This window comes from Salvia splendens, chromosome 13 (assembly GCF_004379255.2).
Source record: "Salvia splendens isolate huo1 chromosome 13, SspV2, whole genome shotgun sequence".
Classification (NCBI taxonomy): Eukaryota; Viridiplantae; Streptophyta; class Magnoliopsida; order Lamiales; family Lamiaceae; genus Salvia; species Salvia splendens.
Genome location: NC_056044.1, coordinates 14,192,709 through 14,210,996, shown reverse-complemented (window position 1 = coordinate 14,210,996; position 18,288 = coordinate 14,192,709). Strand labels below are relative to the sequence as shown.

General features: G+C 38.2%; 1 protein-coding gene and 1 long non-coding RNA gene across 2 annotated transcripts; both read left to right on the top strand.

Moving 5' to 3' along the window:
- Nucleotides 1-374: 374 nt before the first annotated feature.
- LOC121761148 (protein cornichon homolog 4-like) lies at nucleotides 375-10,743 on the top strand. Its single transcript, XM_042156748.1, has 4 exons — nucleotides 375-452; nucleotides 9,406-9,587; nucleotides 10,402-10,512; nucleotides 10,603-10,743. Exons 1-4 carry the CDS (start codon nucleotides 381-383, stop codon nucleotides 10,628-10,630), a joined length of 393 nt encoding a protein of 130 aa, XP_042012682.1. The 5' UTR covers nucleotides 375-380; the 3' UTR covers nucleotides 10,631-10,743.
- Nucleotides 10,744-14,337: 3,594 nt separating this feature from the next.
- Nucleotides 14,338-14,745, top strand: LOC121761854. The gene is made up of 2 exons (XR_006042113.1): nucleotides 14,338-14,538; nucleotides 14,695-14,745. It is a non-coding gene; the product is annotated as an uncharacterized LOC121761854 (long non-coding RNA).
- Nucleotides 14,746-18,288: the final 3,543 nt, after the last annotated feature.

Genomic DNA, 18,288 nt, shown 5'->3' with positions numbered 1-18,288 from the left:
CCGGCCACATCGCTAATAATGGTATTCGATTAGCATTGGTGCAATGTTAGGCTTGTGTGTAATTATAAAATAGTACACCCTCAATTTCCTCATAGTTGAGGCAAAATATTTTAGCACGGAATTTAAGAAAAAAATGTTAAGTGTGTTAAATAAATAGATAAAAAAAGTAAGAAAGAGAAAAAACAGAGAGAATAAATTTAAAAGTAAATAAAGTAAGAGAAAGTAAAGTAAGAAAGAAAAAAATTACTATATAAGAAAATGATTGTGCGGAGCAAAACACGCTTTTTGGTCTATGTCGTTTCTTCGAGTATGACCTATTTATGAGCAGAGAGAGAGAGAGAGAGTTACAGAGAGAGAGAGGGTGCTCATCAGAGGAAGCGATGGCGGATTTATTTGCATGGCTAGCTTCCTTCTTTCTCGTCATAGGTATAATCGGTGCTGTACTTTTCCAGGTAATTTTCAGTGTACCCTATACTTTTCTGTATGCTAATTTCAATTTATTTACTTCACTCCACCTCTTTAACCATTTTATTATGGGGAAAATCGGGTTTATGGGGGAGTTCACACTAAAGATTACGTAAATGTACCCATTTTGTTATCTATTCCATAAATGGGAAAAACGCCAACCACAAAATACAGCCATTTAAAAACGCCAACTTAATTGGCGTGTTTTAGGATAAAACGCCAATATAGTTGGCGTGTTTACTTATTAAAACGCCATTGAAGTTGGCGTATTTACTATAGAAACGCCAATAAGGATGGCGTGTTAAACTTAAAAACGCCATTCCGGTCGGCGTGTTTCTGTTGAACCATATACTTATCAGATCTCCCCCAACATCGCGACCCTAAACACTTTCCCTCCCCAAAACGTGAAAACCCTTCCCAAGGCAGAAAAACCTTTCTCTCGGGTCGACCCGGTGGTGGATTTAAGCGTGGATATTTTGAATTTTTGTAATTCTTCCAAACATTAGTCCTTCTAATCGGTTAGTATATCAAATTTTAGACTCATTCTTCTAAACATTAGTCTTCCAATATTTGATTGATTGTTGTGATAATATATATTGTAGTGTAATTAATATAATAGTTTGACCAATTGTTATGGGCACACTAATATTTTGATGGATTATTATGATAGTATATATTTTAATAGAAATATTTTGATGGATTGTTGTGACCTAATTTTGTTACCAATATTTAATGGATTGTTATGATAATATATATTGTAGTGTATTTAATAGAATTATTTTGTCAAGTGTTTGGCTGACTCTACATAATGATGAATGTAAAAATAATACATATTTATTTGTGTTTTACATTATTGCAGATAGTATGACGTGGTGTGTCAATTTATATTGGGGTGGAAAGATAATTCCCGGAGCAGTTATTTCGTATGATCCTCCTTTTGCTAAAGGATTCATTATGTTGGATGAAACAATTTCGTACGATGAGCTTGTGGAAAAAATTTGTGAAAGGATGGGGATAAGCATATATGAAAACAATATTCAAATAATATGGAAACGTACTATATGCTTTGGATCCGGAGTCACGTTTATAGGTGTTCAACTAGAAGAAGTATGCATGCAACTAATGTTTAGTGAGAGTATGGTTATTGGAGGTGTAATTGAATTATATGTTGAGTATTCGGCAATTACTCAACATCATAGTCATCATGTCATAAGTTATGATGCTGGTACATCTACGAGAGCCCAAGAACCATATTTTGCTGCAACACAAGATTTTGATGTTGGTACGTCTACGAGAGCCCAAGAACCATATTTTGCTGCAACACAAGATTTTGATGTTGGTACGTCTACAAGAGCCCAAGAACCATATTTAGCTGCAACACAAGATTTTGAAGCTGGAGGCGTGCATTTAGGGGAACGTGACAATTGTGATGTGGTTGAGGACATAATAGGTCCTGATAAAGCCGACTTTCTTGATCCACAATCACCTTATTATTCTGAAGATTCCGACACGGTTAGTACAGACTCAGATGGTGATCCATCGGATGATGAACAATTTGTTGCTTCAAGACCATCCATTCCACTTGGAGAAACAGCAGTTGGAGAAACATCAGTTGGTGGAAGGGCAGTTGGAGGAAGAGTAGTTCCACAGTTCCCACAGCCTGGAATCAACTACTTTCGCACCTTACCAGGTCCATATGATAGTTTTGATCCCAAAAACTTTGAGCGTGATGATCCCAGTGTGCATTATTGGAGTGAAAAAGATCCTACCAATGTCGGTTTGCATACTAAATTTAGAACGAAGTTGGAATTGAAGGCAGCTGTGACTCATTGGCATTTGGAAAAAATCCGACAATATACAGTTGTTGAAAGTAAAGGAAAGAGATGGCATGCAGTTTGTAAGTGGCCACAAGGAAATCCGAAAGATACGTCCTTACCTAAATGTTTGTGGGAGTGCCGAGCAACACTGAGGAAGCATGATGAACACTGGCAAATTAGAGTGTTCAGCACTGCTCATACTTGCATGGGGGATCGTAACTATAATGGCCACGCTAATCTTTCGTCGGGTATGATAGCGTTGAGTGTTCGCCATCAGATAGAAAACGATCCTTGCTACAAGGTAAAAGCAATTGTGGCGGATATTGAAAATAGATTTCATGTCAAAGTTAGTTACAAGAAAGCATGGTATGCTCGGAGGACAGCGATTGAGCTTGTATACGGTGGATGGGAGTGGTCGTTCAAAGTTTTACCAGCTTATTTGAATGAAGTGCAAAGACAAAATCCTGGCACAATTGTGGAATGGATGCACGATGACATATTAAGCAATGGTATGAACAAGGTATTCAAGTACGTATTCTGGGCTTTTGGACCAGCTGTGGAGGCTTTTCAACTATGCAAACCAGTTTTAACGGTTGATGGAACTCATCTACGTGGACGATGTCGAGGTAAAATTCTTATTGCCGTTGGATTTGATGCTAATAAGAAATGTTTGCCTGTTGCATATGCCATTGTTGATGAGGAAACCAAAGAAAGTTGGAATTGGTTTATGGAACGCATTAGACTTCATGTAGCAAAGCATGAAATATGTGTCATATCTGATAGGCATGTGGGAATCATAGATGCAATGAATTCTCCCATATGGAAAGAAGAACCCAATGTGGGTCATCACAGATTTTGCTTGGTACATGTTAGAAAGAATGTTTTGCAGAATCACAAAGGTATCATGGTCAAAAGACTTGTTTGGAAAATTGGTATTGCTACCAAGAAGCGCAAGTTTAAGATCAGACGTCGTTTACTTCGAAACGTCAACAACGAGGCTTTGCAGTACCTTGATGCCGTGGAGTTAGAAAAATGGAATCTGGCGTATGACAAACACAAAAGATGGGGTGAGGTTTCCACTAATATGGTGGAATCTTACAACAATGTGTTGAGAGGCGCAAGACAACTCCCAATTAAAGCTTGCATTGATATGATATTCTGGAGGACAATAGAATGGTTCAATGACCGGTCAATTGCATCAACACAGTGTGCCACACCACTTACCCCGTGGGCGCATGAAAAGGTGTGCAAAAATGATGCAAAAGGTCAATTACATAATGTGAGAGCACCGAACACAATTGCAGGGCATTATGTGGTTCGAACAAAGCGTCGAATTGGTGGAAAGGGCGCTAATAAGTGGAAGGTAAAGTACTTGGAGTCGCACTGCAAATGTCAAAAGTGGCAGATGTAGAGACTTCCATGTTCACATGCAGCGGCAGTTGCGCGTTTTAGAAACGACAACATGCTGTCGCGTGTTGATCCCGTATACCGCACAAGTGTTTGGGTACACCAATATTCTACGGTGTTCAATCCACCCAGACACCAAGATTATTGGGCCGTGCCTGAATGGACTTTGCAATGTTCACGAGCTCAGTTAATGCCTAAAAGTCGCGGTCGATACCGTACTACTAGGATTCCTAATCAGATGGATGTCCGTGAAGCTGACCAGCCACGAGCCCGACGCCGATGTAAACATTGCCGTCAACCAGGTCACGACAGGCGCAACTGCCCGAATGCTCATTCAAGGATGGATACTCAGTTGGTAGATGATGCCGCTGACGATTTTATGCATCCACCTCCACCAAGGATGGATACTCAGTTGATAGATGATGCCGCTGACGATTCTTTGCCTCCACCTCCACCAAGATATGCAGTTCGAGGTCGTCATTCTGTCAGTCACACTGATGATGTCGATCACGATTTTATGCCTCCACCTCCACCAAGATCTGCAGTTCGAGGTCGTCACTCTGTCAGCCACACTGGTGGTACAGGCGAACACATCGGTCTCAGTGATGTCCCACATTCTCCACCTCGGTCTTCTGTGCGAGACGAATATTTTGGGGTTGATTTAGAGAATGTCATTTTGCGAGAGACTCCTCCGTCTAGACTCTCAACCGCCAGAATCGGGAAGGGGATCCGTAGCTTTTTTACGCGGAAAAGGCGAGACAATTGAACGTATGCATTGTGTAATATTGGATTTCTGTATTTAGCAAGATTTGGACTAATGTATAGGGTAATATTTGTATGTACTTATATATTGAATAATGATGAAATGATTAAAAACTCTAACTGTGGGAGCGTTTTTTATAGGACACGCCGATGTGAGTGGCGTGTTTAAAGAGACGCCTACTTAATTGGCGTCTTTTCACTTTAAAACGCCAACGTGAATGGCGTGTTATTGCTAAAACACGCCAACGGGACTGGCGTGTTTGTTCAGAATGTCCGCTTTCGGCGTAGAAAAAACGAGCAAAGAAAAAACTAACTTAAAAACGCCAATGGCGTTGGCGTTTTTAAATAACACGCCAACGGGAATGGCGTCTTAATTAAAAACGCCAACGGGAATGGCGTGTTTGTTCAGAATGTCCGCATTCGTTGTAGAAAAAACGGGCAAAATATAAACTAACTTAAAAACGCCATTCCTATTGGCGTTTTTAATGAACACGCCAACTGGACTGGCGTGTTTGTTCAGAACCGTCGTGAAAAAAACTAGCAAAATTTCTTCTAACTTATAAACGCCAATAGCATTGGCGTTTTTCACAAAGACTTACATTCACAAAAACGCCAATATCTCTTTATTTGCCTGTTTTCATTTTCATTTCTACTAGGAAATAATAATTCAGACATCCAAAGACTTAATCATAAAGACTTAAAATCAATGAGTTCAAATCAAATGAAAAAACATCAATATCAAATTACACTAATATCAAGAGTTCAAATTAGTTCAATCGTCACGATGTTTCCGCATAAACAGACGTCGTATCCTCTTCCCAATATTGGATGTAGATCTAGGGATCCTTGAGGGAGGAGTATCTTCAACAACAGCGTTCTCAAGATCCTCCTGCACAGACGACCGCGGTGGAGAAGCGGGGACATCACTGAGGCCAATATCTTCTCCGGTACCACCGGTATGGCTAATAGAATGACGGCCTCGAAGTGCAGAGCTCGGTGGAGGTGGGTCCTCAAAATCGTCATCGGAGTTGTGTACGAACTGAGATGACGACTCTCCGCGGACGGTTTTCTGCTTGGTTCGTCGTTTTGCCTTTTGCCTTATGGGTACGTCCACGTCCATTGCAGAGCGCTGCGAAGGAGGGTAGTCCATCAGCTGAGGCTCCCCGGATATCTGCAGTCCTTCTTCAACCATCCTCGAAATGGTTTCCATATCCGGACAGAAATGTCCTGTCGCAGCTCGGCCACTTAGAAAGTGGCGTATTTTGTGAAGCGTCTCCACCTACAATTTTTCAAAGTTAAGTATATATCATAATATGAATTTGAATAAGTAATCAGGGTTTAGTTAAGTATAAATAATGTACCGTAAAGTTATGAGAAGATGCCGTTTCGTGGAATCCCTCTTCAGCATGCACGCCGGGTTTGGTTAAATACACCACAGTGATCTGGCGAAACCAATTCATATATTCTTCCGTTGCAACAGGCTCAGTACTGTCCTCCAGATCAGTCCATATCGTAAAGTGCCTGTTGTCCCACTCCTGTATATAATTGGCGTGCCATTGAACCCAATTCCGACCAGCTTTTCCACGACGATCTTGTTTCAAAAAATCAGAACCGTGGAACCGGGGGAGATCCGGGATATACGGTTGGACAATCCCGAATTGGCGCAACACTCGGTGTGGCAGGTGTGGCTCAGCCAGATTCCAACAAATAAGCGTTGTTATCGACATCCATATAGGACGACCGGCATCACAACTTTCCGGCAACTCCCGGTGGAGATAAGGCATCCAAATAAACTACATGTGATACAAATTTTTCAAAATAATTTCCATAAAAACAAAAATCAAAAAACCAAAAACATTTTATAAATATATGAAGTACCTGATTAGGATGCATCATGGAGAACTGATCTCGGAAATTTTCAATACAATGTCCGGGTGCTTTTACATATGACGCCGGGCCATTCCATCTAAAAAATTTTCAATACAATTATGAGCGAAGAACACAAAAATTGATGAACATTAAGTTTCAAAAATGAATAAATGAACAACTTACGCGCTTGCGCATGGTAGATAGTCTGTATGCACGGGATCTAGCATCCTAGGTCTAATATTTGGGATTCTCTCCCAAGCCCAAAGTTGTAATAGAGTTAAGGCTCCCCCTACATCCGTCCTCTTAGCAACGGACGCTTCACACAAATTGTGGTACAAGCAAGCAAGCGTCGCCCCACCCCAGCTATATGTAGAACACCGTTCTATATCCATGAAAAAGTGTAGGTAGAAGAACGGAATTTTATTTCCGGAGGCGTTGGGGATCATCAGACCACCAAGTAATAGCAGACAATATATACGAGCCCGCTGAGTATATATGTACTGTTCGTGGTCACCAGACAGCTCAATCCTCAATTGGCGCGATAAGCTCGTCTGCTTAAAAGCCATTTCCTTCAACTCAGATGCGTCCGGTATGAATCCTAGAAAATCCAAACACCTGTCCATCCAATGTCCCGCTTCCGTCGGGGGGATGTAAGCTGTCAGAGCCTCTCCATCAACTTTCAGGCCCCATAAGACCTCGACGTCTTCCAGTGTCACAGTCGCTTCACCGACTGGAAAGTGAAACGTGTGAGTCTCTGGCCTCCAACGTTCAATCAGAGCTGTGATAAGATGGTGGTCAATGTCTTTTGGTTTACCACACCTTAATATACCCCCAAACCCCATCTGGTCCACTATTGCCAAGACATATTGATTGATGGGAACATCCCAAATTATTCCTTCATATCGTCGGCAACGTACATATTCGGATTGAACTCCTGCCCATATATTGTTAGAGGCGTGTTGTCTCTGAAAATATAATACAGATGGATCCACAGGACCACATGCAAGCCGACGACGAGAGGTTGAAGATGATGCCATAATTTACCTACATAATCCAAATTCAACAATAACCAACCATAACATTTAATCCAAATTCATAATCCAAATTCAACAATAACCAACCATAAACCATTTCAATAATTAGATACAATTTAATCCAATATCACAAAATTGAACACCAACATCAAATAATTCACTTACACAACATTGCACATTCAAAATCATAAACCAATTCACCTACACAAAATTAACAATTTCAATTAACAATTCGCCCAACCTACCAATTTCAATTTTGCCTAACCTAACATTTTCAATTTGTCCAATTTCAATTTGACAAACCTAACAATATAAACAAATTTAACAATCTAAACTAATCAACATACATCAACCAAAACCCACATAAACCAAAACAATTTGCCCAATTTTTTAGCTATAACAACCCTAGGGTTTAGGTTTATAATCAAATTTATACACAAATTAACTTAAACCCAAACAATCCAACATAATAATCAACAATAATATCATTCAACCAATCTAAAATGCATAATATTTCTACTCAATTCACAACCCATTACAAACCCTAGCTATCCACCAATTATTCTAATAATGTAAAAGGTAAGCATACTAACCGAATAAAATAGATGAATTTGGGGGAGAATAGCACCGATTGATGAATGTAGGCCGAAATCGCGGAGAGGATGCGCGCCGCTGGAGAAATCGCGAAGGGTGTGTATGGTGAGATTTTCGCGATTTGGGGGAGGAACGCCTGCTATATGACCCTGAGTAAACACGCCACTCAGGTTGGCGTTTCTAATGATTTAGTAAATACGCCAATCATGTTGGCGTCTTTTAGGAAAACGCCAATATGTTCGTCGTTTCAACAACGATAACACGCCAATTACAAAGGCGTTTTTTTATTTATACACGCCAACCAAGTTGGCGTATTTTATCGTAATTGCAATCGGAGAGAATACGCCCAAAATACGACACAAGTAGAAAACGCCAACTTCGTTGGCGTTTTTTCCTTAAAACACGCCATTACTATTGGCGTTTTTACTTAAACACACGCCAATGTGGTTGGCGTTTTTCCCATTTATGGAATAGATAACAAAATGGGTACATTTACGTAATCTTTAGTGTAAACACCCCCATAAACCCGATTTTCCCTTTTATTATGACTAGCTTATGTTTCACGTTCATATCCCTTTGCAATTTTTTTGATCGGAAATAGTAGTAATCTTTTAACTTGACATGAAATTGAAGCAAGATAGAATTGATAGGACTGAGATGCCAATTTAACTGTCAGTGGGGAAAAGTGATGCATTGGGGAAAGAATGTAGTGTTTGTTAATGAACGATGGAGTGAGATTATTTGGGCATATGGAAAATTGAAAATTTCAAGAATATGGAATCTTTCATAGCGATTAGCGAGGTTTATTGAATTACTATTTGGTTTTAATTTCTAGTTGTGAACAAAAATGTGTTCTGGTAGCTGTATTTGTTGTAAATTACTATAAAAGTTGAAACTTTGAGGATGGCTATGGACAGAGTTATTGATGTTCATGGTTCCATGGAGGAATTAACAGATGATGGACAAATGCAGCTAGGAAAGATGATAAACAAATTGTGGTACAGTTGATGCATTGGTGTTTTTTGGATGATCCATAACGTTTGGTGAAGTTCCGTAAGTGAGCAGTGTGATCTTGCATAAAACAGAGATTAGACAATGTTAGTTTTAGAGCCTCATGGTGTGTGTGCTGAGTTTGGTTCTGAAAATAAAATCTTTGTACAAGCCCCATTTCTTTTTTATGCATAAGCTGCTGTGTAAGATACATACTATTTTCTATGTGAAAATCGTGTACAGAGAGTGACTATTTTTACATTTTAGTACCCGATATATATGGGGCTGCTGTAGTGAAGTGTTCATGTCCTGAGCAGAATCTATGATGTCAATGGGAGAAGCTGAGAATTGATGCTATCTTATATATCTGCCTTGCTCTAGAACTTCCAGTTTTCTTGTTAATGTGGTCTATCTATTCCTTTCCTTTGCATTATTGGGAAAATGAGGCCTAAAATGTTGTATTGCAGCTAATGTGCTTGGCCGACCTTGAGTTTGATTATATCAACCCATATGATACAGCATCCCGAGTAAATAAGGCTGTTTTGCCAGAGTTTATTGCAGAAGGAGTTTTGTGCCTTCTCCTTCTTATTACAGGGCATTGGGCAATGTGTTTGCTTGGCCTTCCATATGCATATTACAATGTAACGATGTAAGTTTCTGTTCCAGTCACATTGTCTACAATGGTGAACGTTTCTCTATCACATGGTCAATGTAAGCTGACAAGTCTTGGGCCGATTTAGCTTCTGCACTGTTGATAAGAGTAAAAATTTTGCTCAGATGTATGAAGTGGTGGAGATCCAGAGAACTCATTTTAAAACTCACTTCTCTGAGAATATCCTCATATTTCGCTTATATAGAAACTGATACATGGAATCAAACACTGTGTAGGTAGATTCAGAAAAGTCCTCCTTGCAACGGGATAGTTAAAACTGGGAATGAATTGATAAAAAAGGTGTATCCACAATGGTTTCATCAAACAATCTGGTACTACTAATTTTCTGTTAGGTACTTCAAAACTATTTAGTGTAGATAAGTATCTACCGAGAATGCAGTGTGTATCAGCAGTATGGTTTAATTTCTTAAAAGTTGACATAATTTGGATCTTTTCGAAATGACATCATACTTCTACTTATACAACATCTGGGTTACTGGACTTAACAAATTGCTGATTAATTCGGCAATGAGATTTCAATGGTTAAAGATTGTCTCCTACAGCATGAACGGAGAGCCAGTTCCCTCCTTCGTGGTAAGGGCATGAGTTTTCCTGTTAGTAAGTGGACTTGACACTGATTCATTTACATATTACCTTGAAAAACATCTTTCGTTAGCACTATATTAATGGGGTCAACAAGAAGTTCATGTCCATTAATATCTTTTACCCTTTGTATCTTCAATTGAATGTGCATTACTTGCAACTAATTTAACTGCTTGTTTGTTAGCTTTTCATATTTCTGGAAAGTTAGATACACTCGGCGGCAACACTTTCTGGATGTAACTGAGATTTTTAACCAGCTTCATTGGGAGAAGAAGGTGAGATTTATCCTGATCATCTTTCTGGCATTGACGATATTCTGGTAAGCATATATGACATTTTGCTAAAATGATGTGCTAGTTCTGGGCACCTCTTCCTTTTCTGGCTTCTAAAAAGTGGCGTTTCGTTTTAGGATGATTTGGAGCATTGTGGATGAATGATCAATGTGAATTTGATGCTGCCATTAATTACACATTCTGTAAGCTTCCGTTTATTTTTATTCTTTGATGTTTTACTTTATTTAGTCAACCCATTGAACGCTGAGAAATATCACAATCTTTGAGGTCGAAGTAGAAGACACAACAATCTTATACACTGTTCTTATTCAGAGAACTTAGTCACTCCAATTTTATTTGGTCATGATTTAAGGCAATATCACATGGGACTGCAAAGGAATTAGGAGAAAGACTAGGAAGTGAGTAGTTGCAGATCTGATTTTAATGTTGAACATTTGCTCTTGTGCAATAGGGATCAGAAAGAAATTTTGTTACTTTTACAAAACGGTAAAATGTGCCTGCTGCATGCATGAAGATTGTGTACAAGATTTATTCAAGTGTAGAAGAAGAGTAAAACAGTGATATTTGTGCTCCATAACCTACGTGAACTTTCTTATGGAACAGCTACTTAAGAAGTAAATTTTTTTGCAGGCGTTTTAGATTCCATGTGTAACACCCGTACTTTTAAGTACGAATCTAATTTATGAAACGAAATAATTGATAAAATTATTTTGAATACTATACTTCTCGATAAATGTGATTTGGAAAATCGTATGGGTTATGTGTTTCATGTGAAAAAAAAGAAACGTGCTTATTTTAGTTATTTATGAACGATGGGAGACATGTTGAAGGTCTCGTTAAAAGAATGACGACGAAATTGCTATTTTTAGCAAGACGACTGAAATACGCGGAAAGGAATATATTTTTCTATCTATGGATAACGGCGCGCGTAAATCGAGGAATGGTTGAAGGGATAATATATTTGGAACAATACCAAATATAAACTATGCCGTTAAACGTACTTTAATTTTGGTTGTGAAGAACGAGATAACCAAAAATTATATAAAGACTCGTGAATTTTAATTAATGAAGGAAAGTACGAAAAATATAAAGTATGAATTTATTTTGGGCTTTTCAAATGTAAATTTAAGTCCAATTATTTATAAAATAGCTTGGAATCTAATTATTCTTTTGATCCACCAAATAATAATAGTATTACTAATTTGGGCTTTTAATGAAATAAGCCCAACATCAATTTATTTTGGAGCCCAAGCAGGGTCAAACCCAAAACCCCTTTTTTTTTTCTTCTTCTTCTTCTCTTTTTCCTTCCCCATGACCGACGGTTTCTCTCATCAAGGAAGAGACCCTCCATTCCCTCCACCTCTCCATCTTCCCCATCAATACCTATAAACCCAAAAGTCACCACCACTTATTCATGTAATACTTCCACAACTCTTCACAGTTTGCAAAAAAAAAAAGAGAGAAAGTTGAGAGAGGGCCGAGAGATCGAAGGGAAGAAGAGGAAGCTTGTTCACAATTTTCTTTGTTCAACCACCACTAAGTTTAAGCTCTTGAGGTAGAATCTCTCTTCCATCCTCAAAGCATGAGTTTGTTATGGCTATGCATATATGTTTTTTTTACACATCCTTACCATAACCAAATCAAATAGCAATCAACTAAGAATAAATCAAACGATCGCCGTACATAACCAAAACTACGAAAGAACTTAACCGTATAATCATAACGTGTATTGCGGGACGTTTCGGAGTGGTTTCCGGGGAAGAGGAAGCTGCCGGTGGGGGCGAACGGCCGGTGACAGCAGCGGCTCCTCCCCGTGGCAGCAGCAACGCGGTGACAGCAGCGGCTCCTCCCCGTGGCAGCAGCAACGCAGCGGACAGCAGCGCTCCCCGGCGACTCCAGCAGCGACGCGACGACTTCCGCAGCGACCCGGCGACCCCAGCGAGCAGCACGGGACAGCAGCAGCGACAGCGGGAGTATAATGACACTGAGCGATGCTCGGTGCAGCGGCTACTGGCGGCTCCGACACGAAAGGAGAGGGGAGCGGCGGAAATTGTAAGAAGAAGAGAGAAAGAGAAGAAGAAGGAAGAGACGTGGAGTAGAGAGAGAGAGAGATGAGATGGTGATAAAAGAATGGGGCTTTTGTTTTAAAAGAGTTTGGGCCTCTACTTTTTTTTGTGTGGGCCAATTAATTAAGGGGATGATTTAATTTAGGTTGGGCCTTTCATTTTGGGGGCTTTTAAAATTTAATTGGAAGAAGGAGGTGAGGAAGATAATTAAGGTGTGGGCCGAAAAACTTAATAGTAAAGAATAATTCAAATTAATTGTGGGGAATTATTTAATTAAATCCCGGAATATTTTGAAGGATGAATAATTTTATTCCAAGACCGAAATAATATATTTTCAACGATAAATAATTGCGATATACGCTTAAATAATTTTTTTAGAAATTATTTTCGACGTCATGGAAAACGATGAGCCAACGGAGGAAAGAACGAGCGTAAGCGGCCGACCGGCGTCGCACGCGACGCCTTGAGTGGCCGCCGAATAATCGAAAATGCACGAAAACCGAGGAAACGAATTAAAGGATTTTAATTAGAGTGCATGCATTCTAAATACCTTCGTTACTGAGTTTTGATGTGAACTTTATGTATTTTCCGAAAAGGTGGTTCGCACGCACGCTAAAAGTCGGAACGAGGAACTATTTACGGAAATCCTAAGCTTTTGAGGTGGGCTTTATTACTTAAACTCTTTATTTGCAATGATATGTATATGGTGAGATAAGGGTGGTTTGAATGTTATGTCATGCCGTATTTTATGTTTTGAATTGCCTATCTGATTGTCTACTAGGATAATGTCCTACTAGACTTTGATGGTTAACGAATTCGGGTCTGGCTAGGGAGTGAGTCCCTACTCGGACTAGTGCACTGATGGGGATCGTGAGCCGTCTTCTAGGTCGGCCGGTCCAGTGATCGAGTTTGTGGCCACATTCTCGTTTCACATGATGGTTCAGATATGGTATATGATGGAGGATGATGATTGCCTGCAGGCATAACACTATTTTAAGGAATGATTTTAGTGTTTCTCGGCCTTTTAAAGTAAAACCTGAGTTTCACTCAATGATGGCTTGACATAACTTAAACGATAAATGTATTTCGGGCATGAGTTCACTGGGTGCATCAAGTACTCAGCCCCTGCATATGTTTTCCCTATGTGCAGGTTGAGCGAGGACGGGAGGCGGAGGATGTTGAGCAATGATTCCAGAATTGTATTCAATAACTGTTCCGGTTACTATTGTGTCTTCATACATAGTAGTAGTCAAACTCTCAATTGCTTCCGCTACTCTACGTTTTAAGAATTTCTTTTATTTCCTTTGGATTGCCAAACTATGTCATTCATGTTATGTACTTTCGGGATTTGAAACTTTGAATTGATAATGGAATTTCGCCTTTTGATCTACATGTTGTACCCCTTGATTGTTTTCCCTATTCTTCCCCGCTTCTTAATTCCCCCACTAGTCGCGATCCACCGTGCTTTCTATCCTTAGGAAGTGCGGTCGTAACACCATGTTACTCCAGTAATAGGTGAATAGGAATCCTAAACTATATGTGTGTGTATTGGCTTTATCAGCTTGACATTCTAAAGTATTCCGATCCAAGCAAAATCATTTGTTATTTATTTGTGAAGCTGGTTATATTGCTTAATTGATTGAAGTGTATGAATCATCATGCTATGACATATGTATGACCTTAAGAGGCTAAGCAGATGTAGTTTTTTCATGTTGAGCCATTTCATAATATCCAGTAAGTGCTGAAGCTGGGAAATAGTCAATATAATCAGCTAAAAGCCTAAAATTAGTGAATACCTCGCACCGCAAGTATTGAATAACTGCCTGCTTTCTAGTCGAATTGTTTTAATTGTCATAATTATCACCCTACAGAAGTCATGCTTGCTCTTGCTCTTGCTCTTGCTCTTTCTAACTTGATATCGCTTTTTTATTTTTCTGATTGTTTCAGCAAAAGAAGGCGATCGAGGTGGCATGAAGATGGCATCCGGTATACACTTGAATTCGTTCGTATTATTCATAAACTCCAAACTTTCCCTGTACTAAGCTTCTAGTCGCATTAGCTGCTCAATGACAACATTGATCTCGTGTCGATACTAATTTAAAATCTTGGTTTTGTTGGGACATGAATGTCATGACTTTGCAGGTTTGCAAATTTGTCTCCAAAATCGACATCAATGGAGTTATTATACTCACATAGGGTTGCTCCATGCCATTCAAGTTATAGTAATGTAAGTTTGACATTTAAAAAATATTTTCTAAAAGTCTTCCTTGTTGAATTTTGGTGTCTTTGGTTGAGTAAAATATGTCCTTCATTGATCTGATGCATCTGTAGTAATATTTTTATGGTACATTATTATGATGTTACATTAGAAAATTTAGTACTACTAATTTGTTTAAAATATAATAGATTTGAGTATGGAGTAAGAGTCAACAGCTGACGGCAGAATCATAATTTCAGTTTCACATTTAAGCAATAATATAGTTTGAAGGAGTTCATCTGTCCAATTAATACTCTCTATGTCCCAACATATGAGTCTCGATTTGAGTATTGAGTTAGTAGAATATGAGATTATTAAAAAAATAAAAAAAGTAGACCGAAACTTTTAAGTTGGGAAAGAGAGTTTTCAGTTACGTGTTAATGAAGATGGTAGTTTCTAAATAGTCATATTAAAAACATAGTATATTTAATTTGGGTCATCTATTGCGTAATAGTATTACATCACTTAACATATGTGTTAATAATGTGACTAGTGTACACGTAGTATACACGTCGTTTAATTATACTAGTAAGTATTAAACAAAAAGAAGCCATGAAATTTTTTTTCCAACTTGATGAAACTTGGTTGTCGTTGCTACATTCTTCTTTCTATTTTGATTGTCTTTTTTGAAACGTCAATAAATAGCACTATAATCGTATAAACATGAGATAAGGTAGAAACGTCTATCTATCAATTTACCTATGAAGAAAATTGCAAGCGACCAAAATAATAATTTCGAAACTTATTTAGACTAATTCATGGTTATATGACTGAACTTGTAGGGCTATGAGCTCAATTTACTACTTTAAAATAATGATTTTATCATATTAGCATGATTGTGATCAATCGCGGATCCAAATGAAGTCAGGGGTCGATCGACCTCACTGTCGGCCTATAAAAGACGGAAAACTCCATTAAATTCGGCATTTGGAGTTGTCGCTGATGCCATAGGACAACAACTCCTTCCAGACCTTTGGGTTGAGGTTCATTTCCTTTCTTCGTCTGCCATCCATTGTCAGCGACGGTCGACGCAATGCCTCTGCCTTCCTACACTGGCGACTACCTTTTTCATTATGTCATACTCACAAGTTTCCTTTATTAAATACACCTTCGAAAATATGATAAAAAAAAATTCTACTCTAACTCATTTAGCTTCCTGTTGTAATATTTTGACAGAGCATTCTTGAATTTTAGGTTTCTAGACATTGTCAAACTACTTTAGAAGGAAGACGATTCCTTGACTTAAACCTACCTGAAGTTTTTATTAATCTCTATTTGAAATGGTCTTAAGTTAGAATTTTCATCGACAATTTGTTCATCTTATTCTGCAAATAAAATAAACATCTGTTTATTATTCTAGAACCGTCACGTGCAAGCTTGTTTTAGGTTATTTTTAAGTGCTATTTTCAGCATAAAATTGATTTAGAGTTTAGGGTATATAATTGAAAATTAATTAGTGTATGTATAGCAAATGATTTGTTAACAGTTTAATTTCCAAGCTAAATTGTAATGCGTTCAAACTTTAAACTTAGGGCGTGTTCGGTCTTCCTTAATTAGTTTGGAAGGAAACAAATCTTAAAAGAAATGAAACGTGTGGACCCTACCAAATCTGATTAATAACTCACTGTTCAGTGTTTAATATTTTGTTGGCTGAAAGTAGCAACACATCACGTTTTGGTGCGGGTTTGACAAAAATGTCCTCACCAAATTTTCATAATTCCACCTACTAGCCCCCTTCCTCTCCCCATTCTCCGCCCAGATCTCCACCGCATTTCGCAACAATAGGCTGAAATAAGGCATATACAAACCCCATTCTCAGCAGTTGCATATAGATGTCTGGTGACTGGTGTGAGATGAAGCAAAAGAATCGCTGCATTTCGTGGAGCGGTGTCGCGCTGTTGCTGCCGCTAGCTCTTTTCTTCTCCTCCTGCTCCTCCGCTGAATCGTTGATGCTTCCACGGCTCACATCGGCAGCAACAGCGGTCCGCTCAACAACGCTCAAGTCAGCTACATCACGAAGCGGTAGCTGGTCTATTACTTACATGAGTTCGGCGACAGAGGCAGTCATCGTCGATCCGTCGGTTGTCTTCAAAAACCCTCACCTCTGTGATGCCTACATAGCGTTGCAAGCGTGGAAGAAGGCCATTCTCTCAGATCCCTACAAATCTCACAGCAACTACAGATACCTTCGAGTGTGCATCGGCGAGAGCATAGAGAGAGAGAATGCTTCAGCTTGATGCAAATGATTTTTCGTTTTTGGGATTTGGGGGTGAGTCCATTCACAAGGGCAGCGAAGTCATTTTGCATTCATTTCTTGGTGTGCTGTGTGAACACAGAATTAAAAACCACGTCGGAGAAGATAATTAAAACGGTGCGTTACAGTGCGAGCCCTCTGTCAAATCGTGGGCGGTGCATATATATATTTAGTCAACACCAAACCGCCATAAATGCCCATATTTCACCTTATATATGGCCAATTAGCTATCAGCGAACGTGCCCTTAGTTTCTAATGGTTCTAGTATATACCTGAATAATCAATTAGTGTATAGCACTAAACAATAAAAAATGAAAAAAAATAATAAAAACCACGAAATTTGGTAGGAGTATAAATCTATATGAAATTAGATAAAACAACTACCACAATTGGTTGTAAGTAATAGGCCAGTGATAGGCCTGCTATGGGCCATACATCATGACACTTTTTTTCTCTACTTATTTTCATTATTTGAGACATGGTCTGTCACAAAAATTTCAAATGAATTATTTTACTAAAATGTACTACTACTACTATTTTATTTATACCCGAAAAATAATCTTAAATCCATTCAAATGTAAAATTTAAAAATTAAATAGATATACAAAAGAAAAATGTTAAATCATTCTTAATGAAAAATAAATTAATTTCATCGGGAAATAAAATTATTATAAAAACTAATTGAGTCATTTTCTCAAGATTTTAATAGGAGTAATAATTAAATAAATTATATATTTAGCAAAAAAATAATGCTCTATCTTCCTCTATTTTGTTTAATTCTTTTTTTAATTTAGATACTCTTATTTTATTTACTTTTAATTTAATTTAATATTAAGTACTTTTGTGTGCACTATTAGGAATCCCAATTTATTATTTTAGTCTTCCATACTTAAGACTTAAGAGTCCTAACTCGTTTTAATATAAATGATATATAGGTCCTACGATCCATTAATTTATTATATTCACATTTTATAAAAGTTAATTTACAAATATGTGGAGTATTATATTTCACAATTTTTTTACCTACTATCCTTTATATTTTTAATATTAGTGCTGAACTCAAAAAAAAAATCCTAAATGCTAATTGGAGAGAGTACTGTATAACTTTTTCATAATGGATCCACCGAAAGAAAAGAAAAAATGAAAAAAAGAAAAGAAGATGGGTTAAACAGTAAAAGAGAGATAAAAAAGAAAAGGAAAAAAAGAAGTGAAGGAGGACCAGGTC